The sequence below is a fragment of the Megalobrama amblycephala genome, linkage group LG14 (assembly GCF_018812025.1).
Source record: "Megalobrama amblycephala isolate DHTTF-2021 linkage group LG14, ASM1881202v1, whole genome shotgun sequence".
Classification (NCBI taxonomy): Eukaryota; Metazoa; Chordata; class Actinopteri; order Cypriniformes; family Xenocyprididae; genus Megalobrama; species Megalobrama amblycephala.
The window spans coordinates 14,665,886-14,693,011 of NC_063057.1; the positions used below are offsets into that span (position 1 = coordinate 14,665,886).

Here is a 27,126-nt window from a genome sequence, read left to right on the forward strand (position 1 = left end):
CTGAAGGGTTAATGTCTGTTTGTTTAGTTACCATGGTTCTGTTTGAGTACAGCTTGCTCTCAACGCTCTAGTAAACACGGTTTGTTGAAGCATAAAGCGTTAATAAAACCCTCAAATGAATCTGGCATAATAATTTGACACTCGTGATTGAATTCTGAAGTTCGAGAATCGGGTTCAGGAAGTGATTGAGTCTTTTGAATAATAACAAATCATCATAGTGCTTATGAGTCTTTTGAATAATAACAAATCATCATAATCCTCGGTGGGAGGGATTAAGCGAAAGATCGAACTCGCATTCGAAAGAATCAGAACAGATACAAAACGTTCCAATGAAACTGACACGCGCATTCGTCGACAATAAATTACTAAGGTTTTATGTTTTGATACTTTGTACATGAGCTCGATTTGACCACAACGCATTTTTAATGTACTTTTACGTCACATCCGTAAACAAAGAAGCTCATGCTAGCTGGACTGTACCATTATGTTACTAGGGGGTGCGTGTCAGTCGAGTACATCCGACATTGTCGGGATTTTTTGTTTGTTTTATTGAAAAAACACATTTTTTAATAAAATTAAAACTTTTCTTGTTCTTATTATTTTACTTAATGTAACTTTCCACCAGGTGTATATACATGTCTCTAATTAGCTTTACGCTTTTTATCGAAGACAAAATATCGAAAACCCTATAGCTGAGTAGTAAAAGTTTCTTCCTATTTCACAACACGGTACAAGCCAAGTCGCATTTTAAAGAGCCCTTTAAAGTCCCAGTGTAGTAGGGAAGGAGTATCGATATATTTAATCTACAAATAGAGAAACGCTCGGTTGTCCACTGCTTTTTGCCAAGTCTCCTCTCTCGGGGACTTGTCTCAGGTAATTTTACATAGTTTTATCCGTTTAGAGTTTATATAAGTGATATTTCTTGTTAAGTTCAAAGAGCTGGACTATGGTTTTGTTTGCATCATTAACTCAAATGTATTACTATGCGTTTATAATCAAGCATTATTGGAAAATAAAATGGAAGACGTACGTCATTGCGTTGTTCGCTTTATTAAATGACGCGTTTTCACCATTTTGTTTATTAATATTTTTTTCGCATACAACCCATGAAGTTACTGTTTACTAAATTCACGTTGCTCGTCTTTAAACGGACTGGGGTTTGCGTGATCTGGAAAGTCCTGCCCGTCTGCTTTGACAGTCTGCTCGTGTTTTGTCCTTGTTTGTGTACTGAAGATAAGGTCACGTGTGCATCGCAGCTGAGCGCAGTGTGTATGTGTCTCTCGCGCAGTTACAGCACCTCCTTTTAGGGCCCAAAACTGCAAGAGCTTTAACCGGTGCCAGTGGTGCTGTCATCGATGCCTAACAATTTAAACCTTACTGAGGAAGTGCGTGTGCATGGCTTTCTGTTTCTTTTCTACTGGACCAGACTATTACAAGAAGAGGTCACAGTGTTGTTCCCCTATGCTTAAAATAGATGCTCTCATTTGGAAGGGCTTGAACATGTTATGTCATTGGGCTTTCTATTGTAATCAGGCTCCAAACACTGGTATATACGTATTGGTATTTGTTACTGTGTTAATTGCTATAGACTTTAGACCAGTCAGGAGCAAGTTGAGGCACACAGATACGCGGTTCTTATAAGTATATTACTTTGCATGGTGAAGTCAACATTATGGTTTTAAAATTATAATATAATTAAATAAGCATAATGTAAGAATTTCTGAAAATTATAGTGACTTCATTATTAAGTGACAAAAGGATCTTAAAGGGACAGTCACCCTAAAATTGTAATTTATTTAGTGAGCTGTATAATTTATTTTTTATTTTAATTAGCTTTTTTTATATAAATATTTCCAGTTTTAGATTACATTTTAAACTTTTAGTAATTTTTGGGTAGTTTTTTTTAGAGTTTATTTTAATATTTCTATTTGGCTTTAATTCGTATTAATTTAATTTTTTTGTGGTAGAGTAATTTTAGTACTTAAAGGTGCAGTAAGCAATTTCTGAGAAACGCTCAGATTTCCACCAGATTTCTCATGGTGGAATACGGGACGGGTGAGCAAGGGGTGGGCAATGTGACCATGATATAAGAAATTTACAAACAATACGACAAATACGATAGACATACAAATGAAATAAACTTGTTTTTCAGATACAGTAGGTTTATTTACCATGTATAAGTTTAACATCTTTTGTTGTTTGATTAACATTAATGACAGATAAATATTTAATTAGGCTACTGTCCCTTTAAGACCAAATTTATGGACGTAATATACTGACTAGGGCTTGGCGATATATCGCATGCGATTGTCACGCACATTTCATCAGTAAAGCCGGTTCCCTGATTACCGCTAAATCGCCATCACCTGCTTTCAAATGGAGCGGCATTTAATAGACAGAACCGTAGATCACTGACAAGCTGCGCAATATCACGTTCATTATCGCAGATGAATCGCCTTGCGTATATTGCGTAGCTTGTCAGTGATCTATTAAATGGCGCTCCATTTGAAAGCAGGTGATGGCGATTTAGCGGTAATCAGGGAACCGGCTTTACTGACGAAATGCGCGTGACAATCGCATGCGATATATCGCCCAGCCCTAATACTGACACATCCGATTTTCACCCACCTGTTTAAGTTCACTTAAGCCATTAGTTATAACCGACTGTATTTACATGAGATAGTTTTTCAAAATGTCAATCGTGTGGACTATGTGTGCATTTGACCATTCAGACGCAAGGAGAACTGATCGCGCGCTGTCTGAGAGAACTGGGGTCGCACGCATGGAAAGAGAGAGCGCGAGAGAGCGAATCTGGTGTGTGTCATTCAGCGCGATTCCGCCAATCCAGCGTTCACTAACGGCATGTTAATCAATAACGAATTGTGATTGGATGGCAGTTTTGTTCTACGACGAATTGATTGGGCTTTTCTCACTTGACCACTTCTACTACTCATTCTATGATTACCCAGTCGTAAAGAAATTTTAGGAAAGATGAAATACGGGACAAAACATGATTTTTTTTTCTTAATAAGTCAGGACACTAAAATGGAGCTGAAATACGGGACTGTCCTGGGAAAAACGGGAAGTCTGGTCACCCTAAACAGAGCACCAAAACACACTTGAACCAATCAGCAGAAAGGAGCGTATACACTCATTAGGTGGGAGGGACATCGGTGTGATCATTTTAGGTAGGGGCGTGTTTGTTTTGGTGATTTCAGATATCAACAGTGTTTCGTAGAAATTGCTTACTGCACCTTTAAAGCTGCAGTCCGCAACTTTTTTTGTGTTAAAAATTTACAAATATTATATAATGAGAATATACAACATGAATCCATTTTCCAAACCGTGTTTTTGTCTTATCCTGAATCATTATGGTACATTTATAATAAGTGTTTATATTCTGACTATTTCAGACCGGACTGGTAGGACTCGCCGCAGAGTATCACAGTAACTGCGTGACTCGCCATAGACATACACGGAGAAAAGTAGCTCCGGCTAGAATGTTCCTCCGCAACACGCGTGCAGTTCCATTTATTAACCGCTAGAGGGCCAAAAATCGCGGACAGCAGCTTTAAACTCGTTTAGTTGTCAAGTCAATATTCTGAATTTTCGTTTAAGGTGTTTTTAAGTCTACATTTTTCATCTAGGCTAATATTAATATTTGATTTTTATTTAATGAAAGCTTTTTTAGTAGATTTAGTTTAGTTAACAATAATACATTCTCACCCTTATGTTGTTCCAAACTGGTTTGAATTTTTACTTATGTGTAACACAAAACGAGTGCATTTTTTCCAATACAACGAAAGTAAATGGTAACTGAGGTTGTGTTCCACAGAAGAAAGAAAGTCATACAGGTTTGGAACAACATGAGGGTGAGGAAATGAAACATTTTTGGATGAACTCTTCCTTTAACTCTCAAAATGTGCAGAGAATTTGTTGTTTTACAGTAGCACTCTCAGAAAAGTTTTGTTCTTCTGTTGTAATAGTCATTAATCCAAATGAGCAATAGATAAACTTGTAATTACAAGGTAGTTAAATAAACAAATCAGTTTTGTCAAAGCATCATGCATAATAGGAAGGATTAGTGTCTAGCTTAGTATCTGAATGCATTTTTATTAATTAATGAAAGCCTTTGTTGATTTCTTTTTTTTTTTTTGGATGCTGACTCAACTTCTACTAGAGCTGAATAAACTGAAAAGACTAGCAGTTACTCGGTTACATCAGGAAACAGGTGTGTACTGGAGCCTATAAAGGCAGAGGGGTGTAACGAGATAGGTTTGCTTTTAAAGATCACGCTGATATCAGGCGTTATCTGTTACCCAGGAGACAGCACCGGTCAACGTCTGAATCACATTTAAAATACAATGTCCCTTTTGTGGGCCACATGAATATCACTGAGCCCTTTTGTTGCCTGTATATTTTCTCTAGCCTTTGCTATTCACTTTTCTTTGTCATGTCAACGAAGCTTTATGTCCTTGTGGAATTTTCCAGCTTTAACTTTTCCATTTAAAGCATCAGCTTCAAGCTTGTCCCAAAATCACCCTTCATTTTAGCCACAAGACTGACTCCAATGTGTATGTTTCCTCAATACCTTATTAATTCATTTGCAGCAGCCACGCACAATGCCACTGAACGATGAACGTCCCACTTCCACGTCTACGGTGGCCAGTGAGGACCAGAACAGTGACACTGAGTCATCGGAAAGGTGCGACAGTTTGACCTCGTCTAGCGATGTGGACTATTCTCGCCAGAGCTTCACCAGCGATTCGTCCAGCAAACACAACTCTCCTTCCTGTAGGTGTCCCACTAAAATGCAAATTCAAATGCAAATAAATCACAGGCTTATTTGTGTAGATTTATTTTGCACTAGATTCATCACAGAAAGAGTTTAACATGCATTCTGTAGGAATGTACTGTTTGATAAACATTATTAATTTAGTATTATATATATAATATTGTGAAATATTATTCCAATTTAAAACAGCTGTTTTCTATGTCAATATACAGTAAAGTGTAATTTATTCCTGTGATCAAAGCTGAATTTTCAGCATCATTACTCCAGTCTTCAGTGTCACATGATCCTTCAGAAATTAATCTAATATGATGATTTGATGCTCAAGAAACATTCATTATTATTATCAATGTTGAAAACAGTTGTGTACAATTTTTTTTCAAAATTATTTGATGAATAGAAAGTTCAAAAGAACAGCATGTATTTAAAATAGAATATTTTCTAACATTATAATTGTCTTTACTGTAACTTTTGATCGGTTTAACTCATCCTTGATGAATAAAAGTATTGATTAATTTTATTTCTATCCCCCAAAAATAAAATTAAAATTCTTACTGACCCCATACTTTTGAACGGTAGTGTTTAATGTTACAAAAGATTTAGATTTCAGACAAATGCTGTTCTTTTGAACTTTCTATTCATCATAGCATCATGAAATAAAAATGTAAATAACTGTTTTCAACATTGATAATAATCATAAATGTTTCTTGAGCATCAAATCATCATATTAGATTAATTTCTGAAGGATCATGTGACACTGAAGACTGGAGTAATGATGCTGAAAATTCAGCTTTGATCACAGGAATAAATTACACTTTACTGTATATTGACAGTAAAACAGCTGTTTTAAATTAGAATAATATTTCACAATATTACTGTTTTTGTTTGTATTTTTAATCAAATAAATGCAGGCTTGGTGAGCAGAAGATACTTCTTTTAAAACATTAAAAAAATCTTACTGACCCCAAACTTTCGAACGGTAGTGTGTATAATAACCTATAGTATTTATTAATATTTTGAATTAGTTTTATTTTTATATTTTCAGTTTTCATTCTCATTTTTAGTTTGTTTTAGTCATTTTGTTACATGCTTTTGTCATGAGTTTTATTTTTAATATTTCAATTAAGCTTTATTTTAATTTAACAATTTATTTCTTAAAAGAAAATTAAACTGCTTATTCATTAACAAGTTAAAGTTTTTCTAATATTTGTGTTTTATTTTATTTTAGCTGGATTTCAATGACCAAAAACAGTTTTATTTGTTTTAGTTTTAGTTAACAGTATCAATATCTAAACATATTTTGCTGTTGTTTATATTGGATTATAAAAGTCAAATTTTAACTTGTATTGCCACTCTGTCTTCAGGCAGCCCACCAAAAACCCTAACGCTTGACGAGGTCATGGCCTCGGCCCGGGACCTTTCTAATCTGAGCCTGGCTCATGAGATCGTAGTCAACCGGAACTTCCACCTAGAGCCTCCAGATCTACCTCAAAACAGGTACTAAACTCATTTATAATTTCCAGATCAGAGTCCCACTTGTAGACATGAGTTAAGGGTGATGATATACAATTAAATTATTTAAAAAGTTAAAGTATTTTTCTTCATGTATGCAGTTTAGCATTTTAATTTTTTAAAATGATTTAAAGGGGACATATTAGGGGCATAATAGGACCCCTTTAAATCATTTAAAAAAAGTTTTAAAAAGAAGATGTCATTTAAGTCTCAGGTGTCCCCATAATGTGAAGTTTCAGCTCAAAATACCTCACAGATAATTTATTATACTATATTTATTATTTATTACATGTTGTAAATACCCACTTTTGAGTGCATGCAAAAACATGCTGTTTTTGAGGATGTGTCTTTAAATACAAATGAGCTGCTGCTCCCCACCCCCCTATCCAGAATAGCGCTTCCTTCAACAGCTCCTGCCTGCCTGCATCGGATACTCTGCCAAATACTAACAAGACATCTGCTTGGTTTTGATTATCTTCTATATCGCGATCACGCTCGGCTCAGGGACATTGAAGTTCTTCTTCATCATTAAAGTTTATTATCCGCATGCGTTTTAAAGCTATATCAGTTTAAACTTCTAATTTATGGTTTTCTGAGCGCACACATCTGAAGCACACACACAGAAAGCTGGCTGTCAGACGGTACGTCTTGTGAGTATTAAACTAACTTCTCTTTCACGTTTTATTTTTCTTAAACTGCCAAATACACACAAGGTTATGTCAAAATCACACAAAGTTCACATAAACACAGTCGGTTATGTCTGTGAACGTAAACAGCAGGGACAGAAATCGCATGTGTATATTAGATTTGTGGTGCATTCATACTTACATCCAACAACAAAACATCTCAACTGCTTACCAGACATTCTTGTCGCTACAGCTGCTCCGGCGTAAAGACAATGGCGGACAGTGTACAACTCGCTCAGGGCGGAAACTATGCTAATACGGTGTCATGAGAAATTGAGTCCCCCCCCAAGGAATCGGGTCTCCTTTAGGACCCAGGCGGTAATGCCTGATCAAAAGCTGTTGTCGTGACTAATTATATTTCACTATTGCATGATGTTTATTACATAAAGTGCACAATCAACATGCTCGAAATATAAAATGAATGCCTAAGTATTGCATAATAAAACAAACCGGAAACGGATATTGGAAACAAAAAACATAGCTAATATAATACAAGCTAAGCTAGCTATGTATGCTACGCTAGTACGTAAGCTAATTAAAACACAGTAAGAACGAGAAATGCTTGATTTCACAACCTATAGCTTCAGTCATGAACCATGCACCAATGGAGACCCAATTCCTGGGGGAATCGATTTCTCACCACAACGGCAGCGTCCATCAGCAGTCATGGGCAGGGCCTAAGCAATGTGACATCACATTGCCCAGAAAATAAAAACGGCTTGTTGTAGGTTTTATGGGGATTTTTTTAAAAAATAAAAAAGGAGTAGGTGGATTTTTATCATTATAGGGTGGTTGTGTACACACACTGCTGACACACATTTGTTCAACACCATGTAAAAGTGAATTTTGCATAATAGTTGATCTTAAAAATGAATATGTATAATAAATATAAAACAACTGATTCCAAACCTTTGTTTTTCCTCAAGCCTGGAGAAGAGAGTTAAGGATATGGTGCACAAAGCTTTCTGGGACTGTCTTGAATCTGAGCTGAACGATGACCCCCCTGAGTACGATCATGCCATCAAACTTCTGGAAGAGATCAGAGATGTAGGTTACACATTTACTCTGATACAATGATGAAAAACAGTCTGATGATAAAGGATTCATTGATCAGTTATTTTTTCCTATCATCAAAGACCTTGCTGTCCTTCCTTAACCCCGGGGCCAACCGCCTGCGTACTCAGATTATGGAGGTTCTGGATATGGACCTGATTCGCCAACAGGCTGACAACAATGTGGTTGATATCCAGGGCCTTGTGTCTTACGTCATCAATACTATGGGCAAATTCTGTGCTCCGGTCCGAGATGATGAAATCAAGAAGCTCAAAGAGAACTCAAGCGACATTGTGACACTGTTCAAGTATGTATTTTTATATGCCTTTGCAGAACTAAGCAAATTTCACATCCGAGAGCATTGGCTGGTGTAATAACATGACAAATAATGGGCCCTAATTACTAATCATGCATACACAAATTTTTGCATATACGTACATTTTTATGAACAAATCATGATTCACCAATTAAAACAGGAACAACTGAAACCATGCATATGCAAAAATAGGTGACCTTATAAAGGTGTTATTGTTAAGATGAAATTGTACACATAGAAACTATATTTAATCACATATATAAGGGGTGTTATAGCTGAGAGTGACAAAAAGCTGTAAAAGAAAGATTGTGTGGAAATCCCTTATATGGAGATGGTTTGGGTGTGTTTTTTTGCAGATTATCCATGCAATTATTAGTGAATGAGACCCAGTAACTGAGGGTGATGTGGGACACAAATGGCGTTCTCTTCACTAACCGTCATATGTGATGCAAATAATCGCCTGTGGCAAAATAATTGAGTTTTAAATGGTAACTTGTGTTGTAAAAGGGAGATCTTCCGGGTGCTGGACCTGATGAAAATGGACATGGTGAATTTTACTATCCAGAGCCTCAGGCCAGAGCTTCAGAGACAGTCGGTAGAGTATGAGAGAGCCAAATTCCAGAGCATTCTGGAAAGAACTCCCAGTAAGTCCACAAACAAACATTGAGATGAAATTTATTTTAATGGATAGTTCATCCAAAAAAAAGTTCTGTCATCATTCACTCACCCTCATGTCATTCCAATCTTGTTTGATTTTCTTCTGTGAAACATAACATTTTTGAAGATGTTTTGACTGTTTATCCATATACTGTAAAAAAAAAAAAAAAAAATACGTTCATTATGGTTATTTAATGTTTATTTTACAGAATAAACATGTACACAACAACTTGTAAATTTTACAATTTTAAACCATAATTTACAAAAAAAAAAAAAAACATTTTAAATTGGTATATCCAACATCCAACATAAGATGGAACATAAAATCCCAATTTACATAACTGATAAGTTAAAACTCAGTAGGCATAATTATCAAAATTAAAAACCAATCAAATGTGAAGCGTTAATGAGAATTGTGGGAATGTAAATTAAAGCAATAAGCCCCAAGAAGCCATGGTTTACAGTGAATTTATAACCGCTAAGTGGCGTTGTTAGGCGCGAAAACCACCTTTGCTGTTATAAATTCACTGTAAACCATGGCTTCACTGGGCTTATTGCTTTTATAAAATGGTTACCACACAATACAAATATTAAAGCCAAAAAAATTGTATCAATGCAACTTTCATGAAGTAAAATCATTAAAAGGCTTCCTTCCGCCGGAAAAAAAATAGTCCCTGACCGTGAACAACAACAGAAGCTACATTATTACGCCATTAGATGGCTTTATGGGCGAGTCACTTAATCACAAAGACTTTTATATTGAAACTTGTTGTGAACACAGAACAAGACGCAAATGACAAATACTTTGACTAGCGCTGTCAGTGTCAGCCGGGCACGGGAAAACATACGTTTACGTTGCTAAGAGCGATACTTATGTAATGCGGTCAGCTGTATGCTTTCGGGAATTTTACAACAGCTTTGAATACGGCTCAGCCAATCAGAATCAAGGGCCGGTGTTGTGGCGAAATTCATCCAAAGCCACTGGAAGGCAAGCCTGCAACCTTTAGCCAAAAAAGCGTAACGGCTAACGCTAACGCTCCGCCCCCCGCGGTACGCAGGGAAGGAGACCAGAGGCTGTTTTTTGAATGGAAGTCAATGGATGAGAGGCTTCACTATGCTGATTAAACAGCTTTTGTGGGGAAATAGCTAATCATTTAATTAATGTACAGCCTGTTTGCCAATCTTCAGAATGTTTTACACTAAACAATACTTTAGTTGGGAACTATATGTAGATTTTAGCTTGATAAAAATGTATTTTTTTAAGAGAAGGCAGACTAGGGAACGTTGCGACTGACGTCACTGCCATTACACGATAGGCTGAGAGGTGCCACACGTGATTAAGTTAGCCGTTACGCTTTCTCCAATGGTAAGACATACAGACCCTCTTATCTCCCCATTATATACAATCTCTGTTTCAACTCACACCTACTCCTAAACCTACCAATACTAGGGGGGTAATAATCTGGCAGGGAGTTTCGGCACAACACCGAAACTATCCGTTTTATAATTATGTTTCGTTCACTGTAAATTATGTTTATATGTTCTTTTTACTTCCAAAAATTTTTACATTTTGCAGTATTTTACTGTAAAATTACATGAAATGTAAGGTTAGATCTATTACAGATTTTCTCTGTATATTCTTACTGTATTACTGAACTTACTGTTAGCCATTTTTTACAGTTAAAATTACAATATTTTTTTACAGTGTACAATAAAAGTATACATTGTATGGATTAAATCAAAACGTCTTCTTTCTGTGTTCCACAGAAGAAAGTCATACAGGTTTGGAACGACACAAGTAAATGATGACAGAATGTTCATTTAAAGTGATAGTTCACCCAAAAGTGTCTGGACCCTTTTTGCACATCTGGGCCCTTAACCTTGGATATCATTTAAATTCCCCCAGGTGCTTTGGACCACACAACTGAGTGGATCAGATCTTCAATAGAGGAGGCCAGTCAAGTCATGCCACTAACAGAGAAGAGCAGTGATTCTGGGCAAAGCAGCAAACACTTACCAGGGCCTACACTTGTTCTAAATACTGCCTACATAAGACTGCTCACCTGGGATGAGAGCAAGGGCCCTCTGCCTGAGGTTGGAGCACAAACACACAGTTATCTGATTGAGCTTTGATATTAAATTCATAATGCATCTTTAACATTCTGTATTTTGCACTTGCAGACTTTGATTACGGATGAATCGAGGTTGCAGGAGATGCAGCGCTCTCTTCAGCTGTATCAGAAAGTCGCATCTGTTCTGCTGATAGTCTACAGCTCAATAGGAGGGGCCGTGTCAGGCCTGCCCGCTCTTGTCGAGCGACTTAAGAAGATGACAGCAGTGCTGCTGGAGGGCATGCATAGCGCGTACGTCCGATCTGTGTCCTTCCCCAAAACTCTGCACAGGCCAACACATGCACACATTATTACACACATACTTCTTTATAAACGTAATGCAATAATCAGTGTCTCAATCTAAAAGACTTTGTTTTCTATCCATTTGGCTTACAGAGACTTTAACCTTAATGAAGCTCTTAGTAACGTCAGTGCTCAGATCTGCTGTGAGGTCAATAAGTCTTTGGCTGAAAGAAACTTCCCAGCTCTCCCTGCTGAACTGCAGGCAACTCTAAAGGGCCAGATCTGTGACATCACCCAGGAAAACAACCCAATACGCACTCTTGTTGGTAAGGAAAACACATTTTAAAGGAATGTGTGGTTTTATGCAACAGCAATTTATGCAGAAATTACTTTTGTCTTGTTTTCCAGTACAAATATATAAACATTCTTAAAAATGATAGTTTTCCCAAAAATGAAAATTCTGTCATTTTTCATTTCAAAATTCTGTTCCAAACCTGTAAAAGTTTCTTTGTTCTGCTGAACACAAAGGAAGATATTTGGATATTTAGTTTGTATCAAAGCAAATCTCGCCCCTCCATTGACTACCATAGTAGGAAAAAATACTATGGTGGTCAATTGGGGGGCGAGATGTGTTTGGTTACAAACATTCTTCCAAATATCTTCCTTTGTGTTCAGCAGAACAAAGAAACTTTTACAGGTTTGGAACAACTTGAGGGTGAGTAAATGATGACAGAATTTTCATTTTTGGGTGAACTGTCCCTGTAACTTGTACTAAACTCATAATATTGCCTTAAAGCCTGTATCTGTTTAATGTCCCACAGAGGGAAGGGTACAGCAGTACTTAAGGGTGGTCCTTGCCTCTACCACCTCTCACAGGACGCCCCCTCCCGTACCGCCAGGCTTGGGTCTGATCCAGCTGGAGCTCATGGGACTGGGCGTCAGTTTCATCAGCCTCGTCAACTTCAACAAAAAGGTTTACGGTCCTTTCTACGTGAGCATCCTGAAGAATCTACTTTTTATCGACACGCAAGCACCAAGTCTGCAAAATGGGATCACACAGGGTCTACCCAGCAGCCCACTGGAGTCCAATTAGACGAGGATGCTTCATCTGCTCCCAGTTATCATACCCAGACATTTCACTTATGTGTTTCCAAGTGAGTTATTTGATGATTGATTCTAGGGATTCACTGAAGACTGAAGAACAACGCGTGCTATGGTGCTTAAAATGAAAAAGTATGGATGTTACAAACAATGTTTTTTGCCAAGTAATATTTTAAGCATCTCTCTAACTGTAGTATTCACTTGACAGTGTTACTGCAATAGAAATTCAGTCATTACTTACAGTATATTGACAATGTTTAGGTGCAAGGAGGAAACTTTTCATATATACACACACATACAGCTGTTAAAGACGTAGCCAAAAGAGGCTAATATATTTACATAGATCATTTAAAGACATTTGAGAATATGCATTTGTTATGTCCGTTTAGAGACACCCGTGTATGTTGTATCCCATGCCCAGATTCTAAGATTATTAAAAATGTTTATTGGAGCATATTAAAATCCATCAGTGACAAAGTAAAGTTATACTTTGTGTTTGCTACACATTTTTTGAAAGTATTGTATTACAATTGTTAACTGTATTTATACTTGAAAAAAATTGTGTAATTTGAAGTGGAAGAAACTTGAAATTACATAAAGAGGGAGAATCCAGAACTCTGGCAAGAACAATATTGTTAAATTAATTAGATTTTTGGTCCTGGTAGTGTTATTTTATATAATTATGACTGCATGATTATTTGTATTTTCCTTTTTTTTTATCCTCTAGACATCAACATTTGGGTTAGTTTTGTATGTCACTGCGCTTTAGTTACAGGCATGTTTATTTTATTAATGTTGTTTATGGAAATTAAGGGGATTGTCTTATATAATGTTAATGTTTTGTTATATAATTCAATTGTGTTGATAGTTTTACTTGATCTATGCAGTTTGGTAATAGTTAAAGAACCTTGTTTTGCTAGTGCTTATTTTTGTGTGTCATTTGAAGGAATGACATCTTTGTGTGGAAAGCCATTTTCATATCAACATGACAGACCTTCAATTTAACAATTTTGCAATGTGTATTGTTTCAGATGTAAGAACCCATATAAGAACAACACAATATATGTAGTGTGACAAGCACTAAAAAAAAATTAATAAAAGAAAGTGTGAAAACTAATATATATTTTAAACATTTGTTTCTGTATAATTTTCTTTTATATTACATTAAAATTATGTTATTAATTTAAAAATTAATATATTATGGGTATAGGACAATAATATTAATCTTTTCTACATTTAATTTATTTTAGCGCAATTAAACATTTCCTGTGCCCCTTTACGTCAAAATTAAGACTTTTATTTTGCAAGAATAATACTTCCTGTGTGTTGGTGTTGTCATACTGACGACATAGGAAGCAAATTGAAGGCTAACCGTGTCAAACTAACGACCATCCTAATTTTTGTGATCAGTGTTACTTTTATATAGTTTTTCACAATTTCAAAGCTTGAATCATGATGCAGTTTATCGTAAGTATTAACGTGTGTTTGTGAGATTGTAATCGTGTGTTTAGTAGCCTGCTAATTCGCATTGAAGAAGCTAGTAACCAAGTCAGGACTCTCTCATATATAAATATAAACATTTAGTTTAAAATAAACAGCCGGATATTTTATAATATGGAAGAATGTATTTATCATGTTTTGTTGATAGAGTATATCTTGTTTTTACAGCTTGGCTTCACTCTGGGTAACGTGGTTGGCATGTATCTGGCACAGAACTACGAGGTTATAAAAATAATATTCATTCACATTATTAACTGTCTGATTTTGTCTGTGTCCGTCTAAAATCCTGAGTTATAAACGAGTTTTAATGAGTCTGAATTAGATACCATTAGTCTTGAACAGAGAACAACTCCACTGTTTAGTGATCATTGACTAACCTGTTTATTGCTTATAACTTGTTTTGAAGGTACCCAATATTTCAAAGAAAATCGAGGCCTTTAAAAAGGATGTGGAAGCCAAGAAGAAACCCCCTGGTCCGGAGTGACGGACAAGAGCCCTGCCTGGAAATATCATATGGCTATTTATAAAATATATGAAGATGGAGGGACATTTAAGAACAAGCATATAATATAGTTGATGTTATTGTATAAAAGAGCCCTCAAGATGCATAGTGTCAAATAGTGCCTAAACATCTCATTTGAGCATTGTTTTGCATTGTATTCTATTTCTCTCTCTCTCAGTTCTTGGGATTTTTGTATTTATTGAGAAACATGTTTGCAGTGCAAATTGCTGTGGACAAATAGAAACTGCATGTAAAATCAGTTATTCAGAACAAATTACAGAAGTATGTTTTAAAAGCTTCTTTATACTATTATGTAATAAAGGTTATACAAATAAAAGTTCATTGTCGGCATTGTGGTGTTATTTTCTAGTAATATTAATATTGTTCTACTTTGTTTACTTTGTTAATTAAATTTAGACAAGACTTTGGAGGTATACAAAAAAAATGAATGCTATAAAAATCTTATGATGGATAATAATTAATCTAAAATAAAATACACCCAAGAAACAAGGGGTTTGATTATCTAATGCTTGGTGTAGTGGAAACAGGATTGTCACTCCCTTGAATTTGTGGTCAGATATAAATAAATATGTAATAGTAGTCAAATAAACTCACTTTAAAATAATAAACAGATGCTATCCATGTCACAGTTTAAAGAAGGGTTTTCGCCATTATACAGTTTTTCTTATTTTTCAGTTGTAATTATACCAAATTATTTTGGTCCCAAGTTTCTTTTTGAGTTATTTTACAAGTTTGTCTCTATAACTGATATAATGGTCTTGTTTATGGATTGTGATACTGGTTTATTGGATAATATAATTAAACTTCTTATTCTGTTAGGGAAATATCATATACATAAAGCAAAATGTATATCGACTGTACCAAATGATAGACTATTTTCCACTGATTTGAGGAATTTTTACAACTCTAACTTTAATACAGAACAATCAAAAAGCTGTAAAAACATCTAAGATGTTGAAAAGGATACTTGATGTATTAGAAACATGATTGATTTGTGATAAGATACAGAATTTGTTTTACAGATTCAAATGTCATTGTATTTCCCTATTGTTATCCCAATAATAAAAAAGTAATATTTCCTGATCAAAAATGTAAAAAAGAAAAGAAAAAAAGTATCCAATGCTTAACTGAACACCAAAGGACACTATTCATTGAAAATGCCCAAAAAAATCGTTCATCTTCTCAAATAAAACTATACTTCAGACAAAATCATAAACTAAGAACGGTCATGAATTACATACAGACCGTCAAAAGGTTTGAACAATGTATTTTCTCGCTCTAGACTCTAGACTCTAGAGTGTTTAAAAAGTGTAGTGTGCTGTTGTAAAAACAAACAAACAAACAAGACCACCAGATGGCGCGGTAAACACGGAAGTAAAAAGCTTTTCAGTATATCCAAAATAAACGGTTGTGTATACATTTATCAGGGTTATTAATGTTAAAATTATGTATATAATAAACATCAAATATTACAATTAATAATTTAGACAATCTAATATTAACTACAGTGACTTTTACCACGTCAAGACTGGGAACGCAAAATACATTAAATGTATTTATTTTTTATTTATTTATTTTTTGCGTAGTGTGTTTTTCACGTAGTTATTCAAAATATTAAATTAATACGAAATGCATCAAGTTTGCAAAGTTTTTTTTTCGCGGAAAGTTTCTCCGGATGTTGAGAGTGAGTGTTTCCGGTACGCGTGGCCGCTCCTGTGACAGCTGCTGCGCGAGAGTAGACGAGCCAAGATGATCTCCCTTACCGACTCCCAGAGTAAGAACGATTTAACCTGTCTCACTCACTGACAGCTTTTCGTCAGACGATGTATGTTGTCAGTGCATTCATGTACAAAGCCTGTCGTCTTTATCTTATCGCCTGTCTTTGTATTTATATGCGAGTAGACTCATGCAGATGTCACACCACCAGTGATAAGTCTAACGTAGAAGTCTTGAATTGCACGTCAGGAAATAGACGAATAATGTTCTGGCTTATAAACCAGACTACTTGAATTAAGTTAGAATAATCCTATCAACACAATATCATACATATGATAGAGAACATTTTAATGTAATAAATTGCCGGTAACACTTTACAGTAAGGTTTCATTGGTTAAGATTAGTTAACTACTTTTGTTAACTAAGTTTAGTTTAGTTCTTCTACAGCATTTATTAATCTTAATCTCAGCATTTACTAATACAGTTTTAAGATCAAAAGTTGTTATCAGTTAATGCACTGTGAACAAACATGCACATTTTTATTAACTATCACTAACAAAGGTCAATAAATGCTGTAAAATATATTGTTAGTTCATGTTAATGTATTATCTAATGTTAACAATTTAGACTATTACCTTATCTAACATGTATGTGGTATTAAATGCAGATTAAAATATTATTTATATAAAAATTGTTATAAACACATTTAAATATCTTCATAGTGGTATAATGTATGGCTTTCCCTCTCTTAACAGAAATTGGAATGGGCCTAACAGGATTTGGGGTATTTTTTCTGTTCTTTGGGATGATCCTGTTTTTTGATAAAGCCCTTCTTGCCATAGGAAACGTGAGTGGTTCCATTATGTTGTCATTAATATATTAAGATTTTAAGTATATATTATATAAGTTACATTACATTGTATGTAAAATTCTAATTATATAAATATATATATTTTAGGGCTGTCAAACGATTAATCGTGATTAATCGCATACAAAATAAAAGTTTGACTTTGCCTAATATATGTGGGTGTACTGTGTGTAATTAATATGTACAAACCCGATTCCAAAAAGTTGGGACACTGTACAAATTGTGAATAAGAAAGGAATGCAATCATTTACAAATCTCATAAACTTATATTATATACATAACATATCAAATGTTGAAAGTGAGACATTTTGAAATGTCAAACCAAATATTGGCTCATTTTGGATTTCATGAGAGCTACACATTCCAAAAATAAGTTGGGACAGGTAGCAATAAGAGGCCGGAAAAGTTAAATGTACATATAAGGAACAGCTGGAGGACCAATTTGCAACTTATTAGGTCAATTGGCAACATGATTGGGTATAAAAAGAGTCTCTCAGAGTGGCAGTGTCTCTCAGAAGTCAAGATGGGCAGAGGATCGCCAATTCCCCCAATGCTGCGGCGAAAAATAATGGAGCAATATCAGAAAGGAGTTTCTCAGAGAAAAATTGCAAAGAGTTTGAAGTTATCATCATCTACAGTGCATAATATTATCCAAAGATTCAGAGAATCTGGAACAATCTCTGTGCGTAAGGGTCAAGGCCGGAAAACCATACTGTATGCCTGTGATCTTCGGGCCCTTAGGCGGCACTGCATGACATACAGGAATTCTACTGTAATGGAAATCACAACATGGGCTCAGGAATACTTCCAGAAAACACTGTCGGTGCACACAATCCACCGTGCCATTCGCCGTTGCCGGCTAAAACTCTATAGGTCAAAAAAGAAGCCATATCTAAACATGATCTAGAAGCGCAGGCGTTTTCTCTGGGCCAAGGCTCATTTAAAATGGACTGTGGCAAAGTGGAAAACTGTTCTGTGGTCAGACGAATCAAAATTTGAAGTTCTTTTTGGAAAACTGGGACGCCATGTCATCCGGACTAAAGAGGACAAGGACAACCCAAGTTGTTATCAGCGCTCAGTTCAGAAGCCTGCATCTCTGATGGTATGGGGTTGCATGAGTGCGTGTGGCATGGGCAGCTTACACATCTGGAAAGGCACCATCAATGCTGAAAGGTATATCCAAGTTCTAGAACAACATATGCTCCCATCCAGACATCGTCCCTTTCAGGGAAGACCTTGCATTTTCCAACATGACAATGCCAGACCACATACTGCATCAATTACAACATCATGGCTGCGTAGAAGGATTCGGGTACTGAAATGGCCAGCCTGCAGTCCAGATCTTTCACCCATAGAAAACATTTGGCGCATCATAAAGAGGAAGATGCGACAAAGAAGACCTAAGACAGTTGAGCAACTAGAAGCCTGTATTAGACAAGAATGGGACAACATTCCTATTCCTAAACTTGAGCAACTTGTCTCCTCAGTCCCCAGACGTTTGCAGACTGTTATAAAAAGAAGAGGGGATGCCACACAGTGGTAAACATGGCCTTGTCCCAACTTTTTTGAGATGTGTTGATGCCATGAAATTTAAAATCAACTTATTTTTCCCTTAAAATGATACATTTTCTCAGTTTAAACATTTGATATGTCATCTATGTTGTATTCTGAATAAAATATTGAAATTTGAAATTTCCACATCATTGCATTCTGTTTTTATTCACAATTTGTACAGTGTCGCAACTTTTTTGGAATCAGATTTGTATATGTAAATACAAACACATTCATGTATATATTTGATAAATATTTACAAGTATATTTATTAATATTTTTATATTATTTATATTATATATAAATAAAATATTTTGTACATATAACATTTCTCTTACATTAATTTGTGTGTATTTATATATACATGTTAATTACACACAGTGACAGTACTCACACATATATTATAGAAATATAATTATTTGTATATTATTTGACAGCCCTTATATATATATATATATAAAAAATGTGTGTGTGTATTTTAGACTCGCGTGTTTGTACGCCTTAATTATTATGAAGTTATATTATTTAAATTGCATATATATAAATACAAATACATTAAAGTAACTTGACATTATCATTGAAGACCAGCAGTAATAATTTTCATTTTGATTACATAATAATGGCAATATATACATGTCAAGTCAGACATGCCCCTTTGCCAGCTGTGATGCCTGGTTACTTGGCCCAGGTTTGTAAAAGATTTTTGGGTCAGCACACCTTAATAGCTTCAACAATTGATTGCCAATTAAGTTTAGAATTCAATGAACCAATTAGAACCCAGTTTAGGTCAGAATGCTGCTAATGGTGGATATTTTGATGAATCGAAAATTTAAGTTTTTTCTATGTATAAACTGTTTATGTAATAAAATATGTTTTCGTAGTTTGTGTTGTCCCTTATCAGTGCAAAATTATCACAAATTAAAAAGGATTCATGCCAATATTGGGCGTTTCCAAACTTTTGGAGGGCAGTGTATATATATATATATATATATATATATATATATATATATATATATATATATATATATATTCATAGTATATAGCATATATAGTATATTTACACATAGGTTTGCATTCTTTCTGATTAGTTTCTTTTGTAAAACTTATGTTAGCTTGAGTTAGTTGCGATTCATAAGCACAGATCCCTCAATCTCAAAAGTTTCTCTCTCACCTCTCTCTTGGTCTTCGTTCATCTCAGATCCTGTTTGTTGTCGGCCTGTCATTCGTAATCGGGCTGGAGAGGACGTTCAGGTTCTTCTTTCAGAAGCACAAAATGAAAGCCACCATCTTCTTCTTAGGAGGCGTCTTGGTGGTGCTGATCGGATGGCCCATCGTCGGAGTCGTTCTTGAGTTTTATGGCTTCTTTCTTCTATTCAGGTATTTTTTTTATAGGATTAAGAAGCTCTTATCCAGGCAAATTATTCTACATAACTAGTAGCTAATTTGCGATGTTACAGTTTGATTGTTTTTTAAATTCCTGATGTCAATAAAGATTGACAAAAGGTGGATATAGATATTATATACTGATACATAAATAAGACAACAAAATGGAAATTAGGTAATATTATTTAAAACATTATTGTATTAAAATGTAAATTATTCATGTAGTCTGTCTGTCAATTTTGGAACTGACAAAAGTGCAATGGCAATTATCTCAAAATGATCCCAAATAATTGCTGATGATATATGGGTGTATGTCCACACACTAATGCCTTCTCTTCATGTGTAGGGGATTCTTTCCAGTGGTCGTAGGCTTCATCAGGAGGATTCCTGTACTGGGATATTTGCTCAACCTTCCCTTCATTAGTGGGGTAAGTTTTACTCAGCAGGGTGATGAAGACGAGAGTGCACGGTTGTACTTTTTCCTCTCGTGCTTTTATTTCTATGCAAGGAACCTCTGAGATTGCAGTGAATTTAACACGTGTCCTAACCAGGCACATATGCGATAAAGTGACAAGTTATAAAAGAGCAGAGTGTAAATGAGCAGGCATTAGTTCTGATTGGATGTGATTGTGCTAGCATTTACACTATCAGTGTGGACAGACAAATTATCAACTTATGTCACATCTGGTTAGGACACACATTCTCATGTAAATTCACTTTAAATGCTTTTGCTTGCTTTAGCAGCTATGAGACTAACAGGCTTTTCCACTAAATGTAATGCAAATCAAAGGGGACATCTTTGAAAACAAGTTATATTTTTATTTAAATATATTCAAATATTTTATCATCACAGGGTTAGTTCACACAAAAATTAAATTTCTGCCCTAGGTGAACTATCCCTTTAAGGGCTTTGTGTAGTAATATTTCTGAAAGTTCTGAAAAATACAATCTTAGTAGTATCTGAGGTGGATATCCTAAATTTCATACATTACTGATCAAAAGTTTGTAGACGCTTTCTTTTAAATTGATACATTTCATTCAACAAGCATGAATTAAATTAATCAAACGTGACATTTATAATGTTACAAAAGATTTCTGTTGAACTTTCTGTTCATCAAAGAATCATGAATAGTTCTCAAAAATGTTGATAATATCAATGTATATCTTAAGCAGCAAATCAACTTAGAATGATTTCTGAAGGATCATGTGACACTGAAGTCTGCAGTAATGATGCTGACAATTCAGCTCTGCATCACAGGAATAAATTACATTTTAAATATCTTAAAATAGAAAACAGTTATTTGAAATTGTAATAATATTTCACAATATTACAGTTTTTACGGAAATTTTGATCAAATAAACGCAGCCTTGGTGAGCATAAGTGACAGAAAAAATAATTTTACCAACTACAAACTTTTGAACAGTAGTTCAAAATTTAAGTGGTAACATTTGTTTTGGATAAAACAAGCATTTAGATAAACACATTTTTTGGGCAGGATTCCTACCCGTTTTCACCTGCATTTGAGAAAAGAGGCTCTTGCGAGTGTCTTTCAACATGTGTTTGTTGTTCTTTTAAAGCCTTCCTAAGGCTGAGCGGACAGACAGCCATCTTGGTCAGTCACTGCTAATTCTGTCTTGCATGTGAGCATGAATCATGCCGTCCTGTGTGCACTAAATATTTTGATAAAGTGATAAATGTGCCATGAATCAGATGAGATATTGTAATTTTATATCTATAAATTAATTTCTTTTTTGAAAGTGTCCTAATCCTTCCATATTTTTTTTTCCAGTACGTGGACAAAATGAGTGAAAGCAACAACATGGTTTAACAGACTCTTTTTTACCACTTATTTATGATGGATTTTCTAAAGCTTTATCTTGAAACAGCCATGTGAAGTATAGAGCTCGTATAACCGAAGCTTTATATTCAGGACGTCTGAGTGATATTTACATCAACGAGAAGCAAACTGTGCTGCGTGGAAGAGAAGCCACACTTTCGCCTGCCAGACAAAGCAAAGCAATCTATAGACTGCATCACAACACTCAGCATCACTGCATCCCAGAAGAACTTTGCCCTATTTTATAAACGCAAACTTCATGAAGACGTTAATGGATGCCCTCCCATGAATGTTGAATGTGTAGAAGAGACTGTACTCTGTTACAACAATGGCCTTGTTACATGGTTGTGTCTATAGTTGTATTTTAAAGCTGGAGGAGAACTGGATGACTCTAATTTCTTGATTTTCTATCACAAGTGTGATATTTACACTTTCTTATAAAATTAAACTGTTACTACTTATCTGACTGGCATACAGAGATGTTATTATTGTTATTACTATTTTGTTCTTTGTCTTCAAAAATGTATTTCCAATTGTTGCCACTGTAAATCTGAACATTGGGATTAAAAAAAAAAAAATCAGCTGCCACAAACTTTTGTAAATATAAATTTAAAAACCTGGAATTTTTATTTCTTATATTCTTATAATATTCAGGGTTTACTGTAAAAATGAATGAAAACCAACTGGAGTTCCTAAAAAAATGCTTCTATTAATAATATATACAAATTTACATATATACAAATTTAAAAATCCTGATATGATTTTTTTTTTCTAAATATTGGTGGTATTTATTGATGTGGTTATTTTTACATACACATACACACACACAGTGGGTATGGAAAGTATTCAGACCCCCTTAAATTTTTCACAATTTTGTACACACAGCACCCCATATTGACAGAAAAACACAGAATTGTTGACATTTTTGCAGATTTATTAAAAAAAAAAAAAATCACATGGTCCTAAGTATTCAGGCCCTTTGCTGTGACACTCATATATTTAACTCAGGTGCTGTCTATTTCTTCTGATCATCCTTGAGATGGTTCTACACCTTCATTTGAGTCCAGCTGTGTTTGATTATACTGATTGGACTTGATTAGGAAAGCCACACACCTGTCTATATAAGACCTTACAGCTCACAGTGCATGTCAGAGCAAATGAGAATCATGAGGTCAAAGGAACTGCCTGAAGAGCTCAGAGACAGAATTGTGGCAAGGCACAGATCTGGCCAAGGTTACAAAACAATTTCTGCTGCACTTAAGGTTCCTAAGAGCACAGTGGCCTCCGTAATCCTTAAATGGAAGATGTTTGGGATGACCAGAACCCTTCCTTGAGCTGGCCGTCCGGCCAAACTGAGCTATCGGGGGAGAAGAGCCTTGGTGAGAGAGGTAAAGAAGAACCCAAAGATCACTGTGGCTGAGCTCCAGAGATGCAGTCGGGAGATGGGAGAAAGTCAACCATCACTGCAGCCCTCTACCAGTCGGGGCTTTATGGCAGAGTGGCCCGACGGAAGCCTCTCCTCTGTGCAAGACACGTGAAAGCCCGCATGGAGTTTGCTAAAAAACACCTGAAGGACTCCAAGATGGTGAGAAATAAGATTCTCTGGTCTGATGAGACCAAGAACTTTTTGGCCTTAATTCTAAGCGGTATGTGTGGAGAAAACCAGGCACTGCTCATCACCTGTCCAAAACAGTCCCAACAGTGAAGCATGGTGGTGGCAGCATCATGCTGTGGGGGTGTTTTTCAGCTGCAGGGACAGGACGCAATCGAAGGAAAGATGAATGCAGCCAAGTACAGGGATATCCTGGATCTGAATATTCAGGGTCTGAATACTTAGGACCATGTGATATTTCGGTTTTTCTTTTTTAATAAATCTGCAAAAATTCTGTGTTTTTCTGTCAATATGGGGTGCTGTGTGTACATTAATGAGGAAAAAAAATGGACTTAACTGATTTTAGCAAATGGCTGCAATATAACAAAGAGTGAAAAATGTAAGGGGGTTTGAATACTTTCCGTACCCACTGTATACACACACACACACATATATATATAAAATATGAAAATGGTTTAGCTGCCAAAAACTGTTGTAAATATAAATTTAAAAACCTTTTAAATAAAAGAGTTTTTATTTCTTATATTCTTATAATATTTGGGGTAAACTGTAAAAATGAATGAAAAATATTTGTGGTACCAACTGGAGTTCCAAAAAAAAAGAAGCTAATATTATTAATAATATAATTGTTATGATATTAATAATGCAATATATACAAATTTAAAAATCCTGATATGAGGTTTTTTTTTAATATTGGTGGTATATATATGAAAATGGTTCAGCTGCCAAAAACTTATAAATTTAAAAACCATGAGTTTTATTTCTGTATACGATAAAAATGATTGAAAAATATTTGCTGATTTCCTAAAAAATGCTAATAATAATAATAAATATAATTGTTATAATATTAATATACTAATACATATATACACACACATATATATATATATATATATATATTTTTTGTACTATTAATATACTAAAGTTATGTTTTTTTAAAGTTATGTTTTATTGTTATGCTTATTTTTTTTTTTTCTTCTTCTGGGTATCTGAAGAATGACAAATGGTGTCTGAAGTATCATTTTTACAGTGAGGAATGAGTCTTTTCTTCAACCTAGTTTTTACTGTGCCAAGATTTGTCATTTGTAATCTATTTCAGAGACCATAAACATATAAGGTTGTTTCTTATCTATGATCCCCTTCTAGAAGAGACATAAATTGCGAGGCAAATTTGGAGGCAGAGCCCAGCAGATATTTATATATGTAGTGTCAGCAGGGAAACCCCATCAGCCGCTAACTGTTGTTCATTCATAAAAAACGATTAGCTGGTGTATTTGAGACGCTTCATCGCTGAAGGCGTAAACATATCAATACTTTCCGCCCTCTTCTTTTCATTAGTTACTATTAAAAGTGCACCTGAATGGAAATTTCCCTTCAGCAGAGCTGCAAAACATCCTAGCTTACAGATGTATAGCCCTGCGAGCGTGTCTTCAAACGTCATAGCTATAATGTAGGTTTATTATTTTTAAAGGAAGGGTTAACTAATCGCTCCGAAAGGTTCGTGGTCCGGCCCCGTCGTGAATCAATGGGACTTGACCTATAGCTGAAGACTAATTCATTCAACATTCCCCCACCCTGATGATTATAAATATCAAGGAGAGACTTCACACTCTTCACTCTTGATCTTGCCTCTGAGACTCAACAGCTGAAGAGGACGTCTGACACTATGAAAGTAAGTCCACATTCATGCTTGTACTCGTTTTGAACACTTTCGGCAATTAACTTACAACTACTTTAAGTGACTATCACCAGGTACTACTAGTCATTTTACCATTAGGAATCTTGTACTGACATAATTGTGCATAATCTAATTAATACTGAAGAGATAAGAGGCTTTATACAGTGTTATAAAAGGCTAATTGCAATGCAGTGCACATGGGAAATTATTAATTTTAACATAACTTCACCTTTCCAGGATTTAAGGACTCTTGCGGCGTACGCACTTGTGCTGTTACTTCTGGCAACATTCGTGTCCCATTCCCGGAGTGCGCCCAGGGTAATGAGATCCATGATATTATACTGTGAACATTGTTTAATTTTTTTTTATTAAACACTGTTTTAATTTTTAAATTTGACTTGTGTAATTACATTTATTTTATTTTTATTTATAAATATTTTATATTTTAAAATAAAACTTCTGTTCTACATTAAACGGTGCAAATATATTCAAAATAATTTATATATATTTATTTTTTTGATTAAAGGGCAGTTTTCAGCGTCGGAATTGGACACCCCAAGCCATGTTATATCTTAAGGGAACACGTAAGTTACTGCTGTTTTTCAACCATATCGCTGTCTAAAAGTGCAAATATGATTCATTTTGTTCCATACGCTTTTGAATGAACTTTTCATGTTTATTTTAGAGGGGCGGCGCTTTGTGTCAGAAGACAGAAATGAAGGGGACTTGTACGACACAATACGCTTGGGTATGAATTATTAATTATCAATCGTTATTTATGCATGGTGTAAGTACAAATATCTACTTTACATTGTAGCATGAACACTAGTGTAAAGTGTAAACTCTCTCTACAGAGTCACGCAGCCAAAACACAGAAAACCTGAGGATCTCTAAAGCGGCTGCATTTCTCTTAAATGTTCTCCAGCAAGCCAGAGACGAGGATGAGCCTTACTGAAACCAGCTAAAAGAGCTCAAACAACTCACTGTTACATCTGAATCATGTGGAATTTAATGTTTTCAACTTCATCCTCAGCTACGACGATGCCCGTGTTTTAACTTCTCTAAAAGTTCATCACTTACTGTTCAACATTATCACAAGTAATGTGGAGTTGAGTTATGTATGTTTCCAGATTATTTGTATCATTCCACTTGGACTTATTTTGGACTGATAATTTAAGTAACTCAAGGAATAGAGCAGAGACTGATTTTGAGGTATTTTAATTTCTTGTTTTATTTCAGGTGAAATAATGGGTTGTTTTTTCAAGACAGATCTTGGAAAAAATACTATTTATGATGATTGAAATTCTGTGTAATATAAAATAACTGTACAGATTTTTTTTTTTTCCCTTTTCATTTTCTCATGTTAAATCAACATGTGAATTGAATTGTCTATAAAATACATATTTGAGAATATGTGAACTTTTTCTCAATTAATTAAACTAAATTTGCACTGATAACCACTACTGTGAGTGAGACTTCTTTGGTTGCACTTTATTTGAAGGCGTCCTTGTTACAGTGTAATTATACCATTGTGTACAAAGCAATATTAATTAGGGTTTGGTTTAGGGTTAGTTGCATTTAATTAAACATAATTTACTGTTATTACTATAGTAAGTGCATGTAACATACATAACAAGGACACTAAAATTGCAAACTTTTTAATAGAACATGGGTGTAATGTTTTACATTTTTGCACATTAGTGTTATTAAAATGTTGCTTATCTTGGTAATATGTGACTCTAGACCACAAAACCAGTCATAAGGGTAAATTTTTTTGAAATTGAGGTTTATACATCATCTGAAAGCTTTCCATTGATGTTTGTTAGGACAATATTTGTCCAAGATACAACTATTTGAAAATCTGGAATCTGAGGGTGCAAAAAAATCAAAATATTGAGAAAATCACCTTTAAAGTCCTTAGCAATGCATATCCACTCACAAATTTTTTTTTTTTAATATATATATTTATGGTAGGAAATTTACAAA

The 27,126-nt window shown here is 34.9% G+C and overlaps 4 protein-coding genes across 8 annotated transcripts; all 4 read left to right on the forward strand.

Moving 5' to 3' along the window:
• Positions 1–714: 714 nt before the first annotated feature.
• On the forward strand, positions 715–13,601 carry tcp11l2 (t-complex 11, testis-specific-like 2). 3 transcript variants are annotated; one of them, XM_048154605.1, is made up of 11 exons: positions 715–873; positions 4,181–4,231; positions 4,611–4,794; positions 6,157–6,289; positions 7,917–8,037; positions 8,127–8,350; positions 8,867–9,003; positions 10,923–11,110; positions 11,198–11,379; positions 11,524–11,696; positions 12,192–13,601. In XM_048154605.1, exons 3-11 carry the CDS (start codon positions 4,623–4,625, stop codon positions 12,461–12,463), a joined length of 1,602 nt encoding a protein of 533 aa, XP_048010562.1. In that variant the 5' UTR covers positions 715–873; positions 4,181–4,231; positions 4,611–4,622; the 3' UTR covers positions 12,464–13,601. The 3 variants fall into 3 exon arrangements, with proteins under 3 accessions (XP_048010562.1, XP_048010560.1, XP_048010561.1); XM_048154603.1 differs by lacking the exon at positions 4,181–4,231; XM_048154604.1 differs by lacking the exon at positions 4,181–4,231 and having other exon boundaries at positions 4,614–4,794.
• Positions 13,602–13,766: 165 nt separating this feature from the next.
• stmp1 (short transmembrane mitochondrial protein 1) lies at positions 13,767–14,813 on the forward strand. Its single transcript, XM_048154606.1, has 3 exons — positions 13,767–13,938; positions 14,140–14,193; positions 14,378–14,813. The coding sequence occupies exons 1-3, from the start codon at positions 13,924–13,926 to the stop codon at positions 14,453–14,455; spliced, it is 147 nt and encodes a 48-aa protein (XP_048010563.1). The 5' UTR covers positions 13,767–13,923; the 3' UTR covers positions 14,456–14,813.
• A 1,313-nt stretch (positions 14,814–16,126) lies between these two features.
• On the forward strand, positions 16,127–22,311 carry golt1ba (golgi transport 1Ba). Of its 2 annotated transcripts, XM_048154701.1 has the most exons (6): positions 16,127–16,268; positions 16,966–17,057; positions 19,828–20,006; positions 20,359–20,440; positions 21,591–21,625; positions 21,803–22,311. In XM_048154701.1, exons 1-5 carry the CDS (start codon positions 16,244–16,246, stop codon positions 21,597–21,599), a joined length of 387 nt encoding a protein of 128 aa, XP_048010658.1. In that variant the 5' UTR covers positions 16,127–16,243; the 3' UTR covers positions 21,600–21,625; positions 21,803–22,311. The 2 variants fall into 2 exon arrangements, with proteins under 2 accessions (XP_048010658.1, XP_048010656.1); XM_048154699.1 differs by lacking the exon at positions 21,591–21,625.
• A 2,720-nt stretch (positions 22,312–25,031) lies between these two features.
• On the forward strand, positions 25,032–26,466 carry spx (spexin hormone). Of its 2 annotated transcripts, XM_048154704.1 has the most exons (5): positions 25,032–25,134; positions 25,378–25,458; positions 25,667–25,724; positions 25,826–25,888; positions 25,995–26,466. In XM_048154704.1, exons 1-5 carry the CDS (start codon positions 25,129–25,131, stop codon positions 26,093–26,095), a joined length of 309 nt encoding a protein of 102 aa, XP_048010661.1. In that variant the 5' UTR covers positions 25,032–25,128; the 3' UTR covers positions 26,096–26,466. The 2 variants fall into 2 exon arrangements, with proteins under 2 accessions (XP_048010661.1, XP_048010660.1); XM_048154703.1 differs by lacking the exon at positions 25,032–25,134 and having other exon boundaries at positions 25,296–25,458.
• The last annotated feature ends 660 nt before the right edge of the window (positions 26,467–27,126 follow it).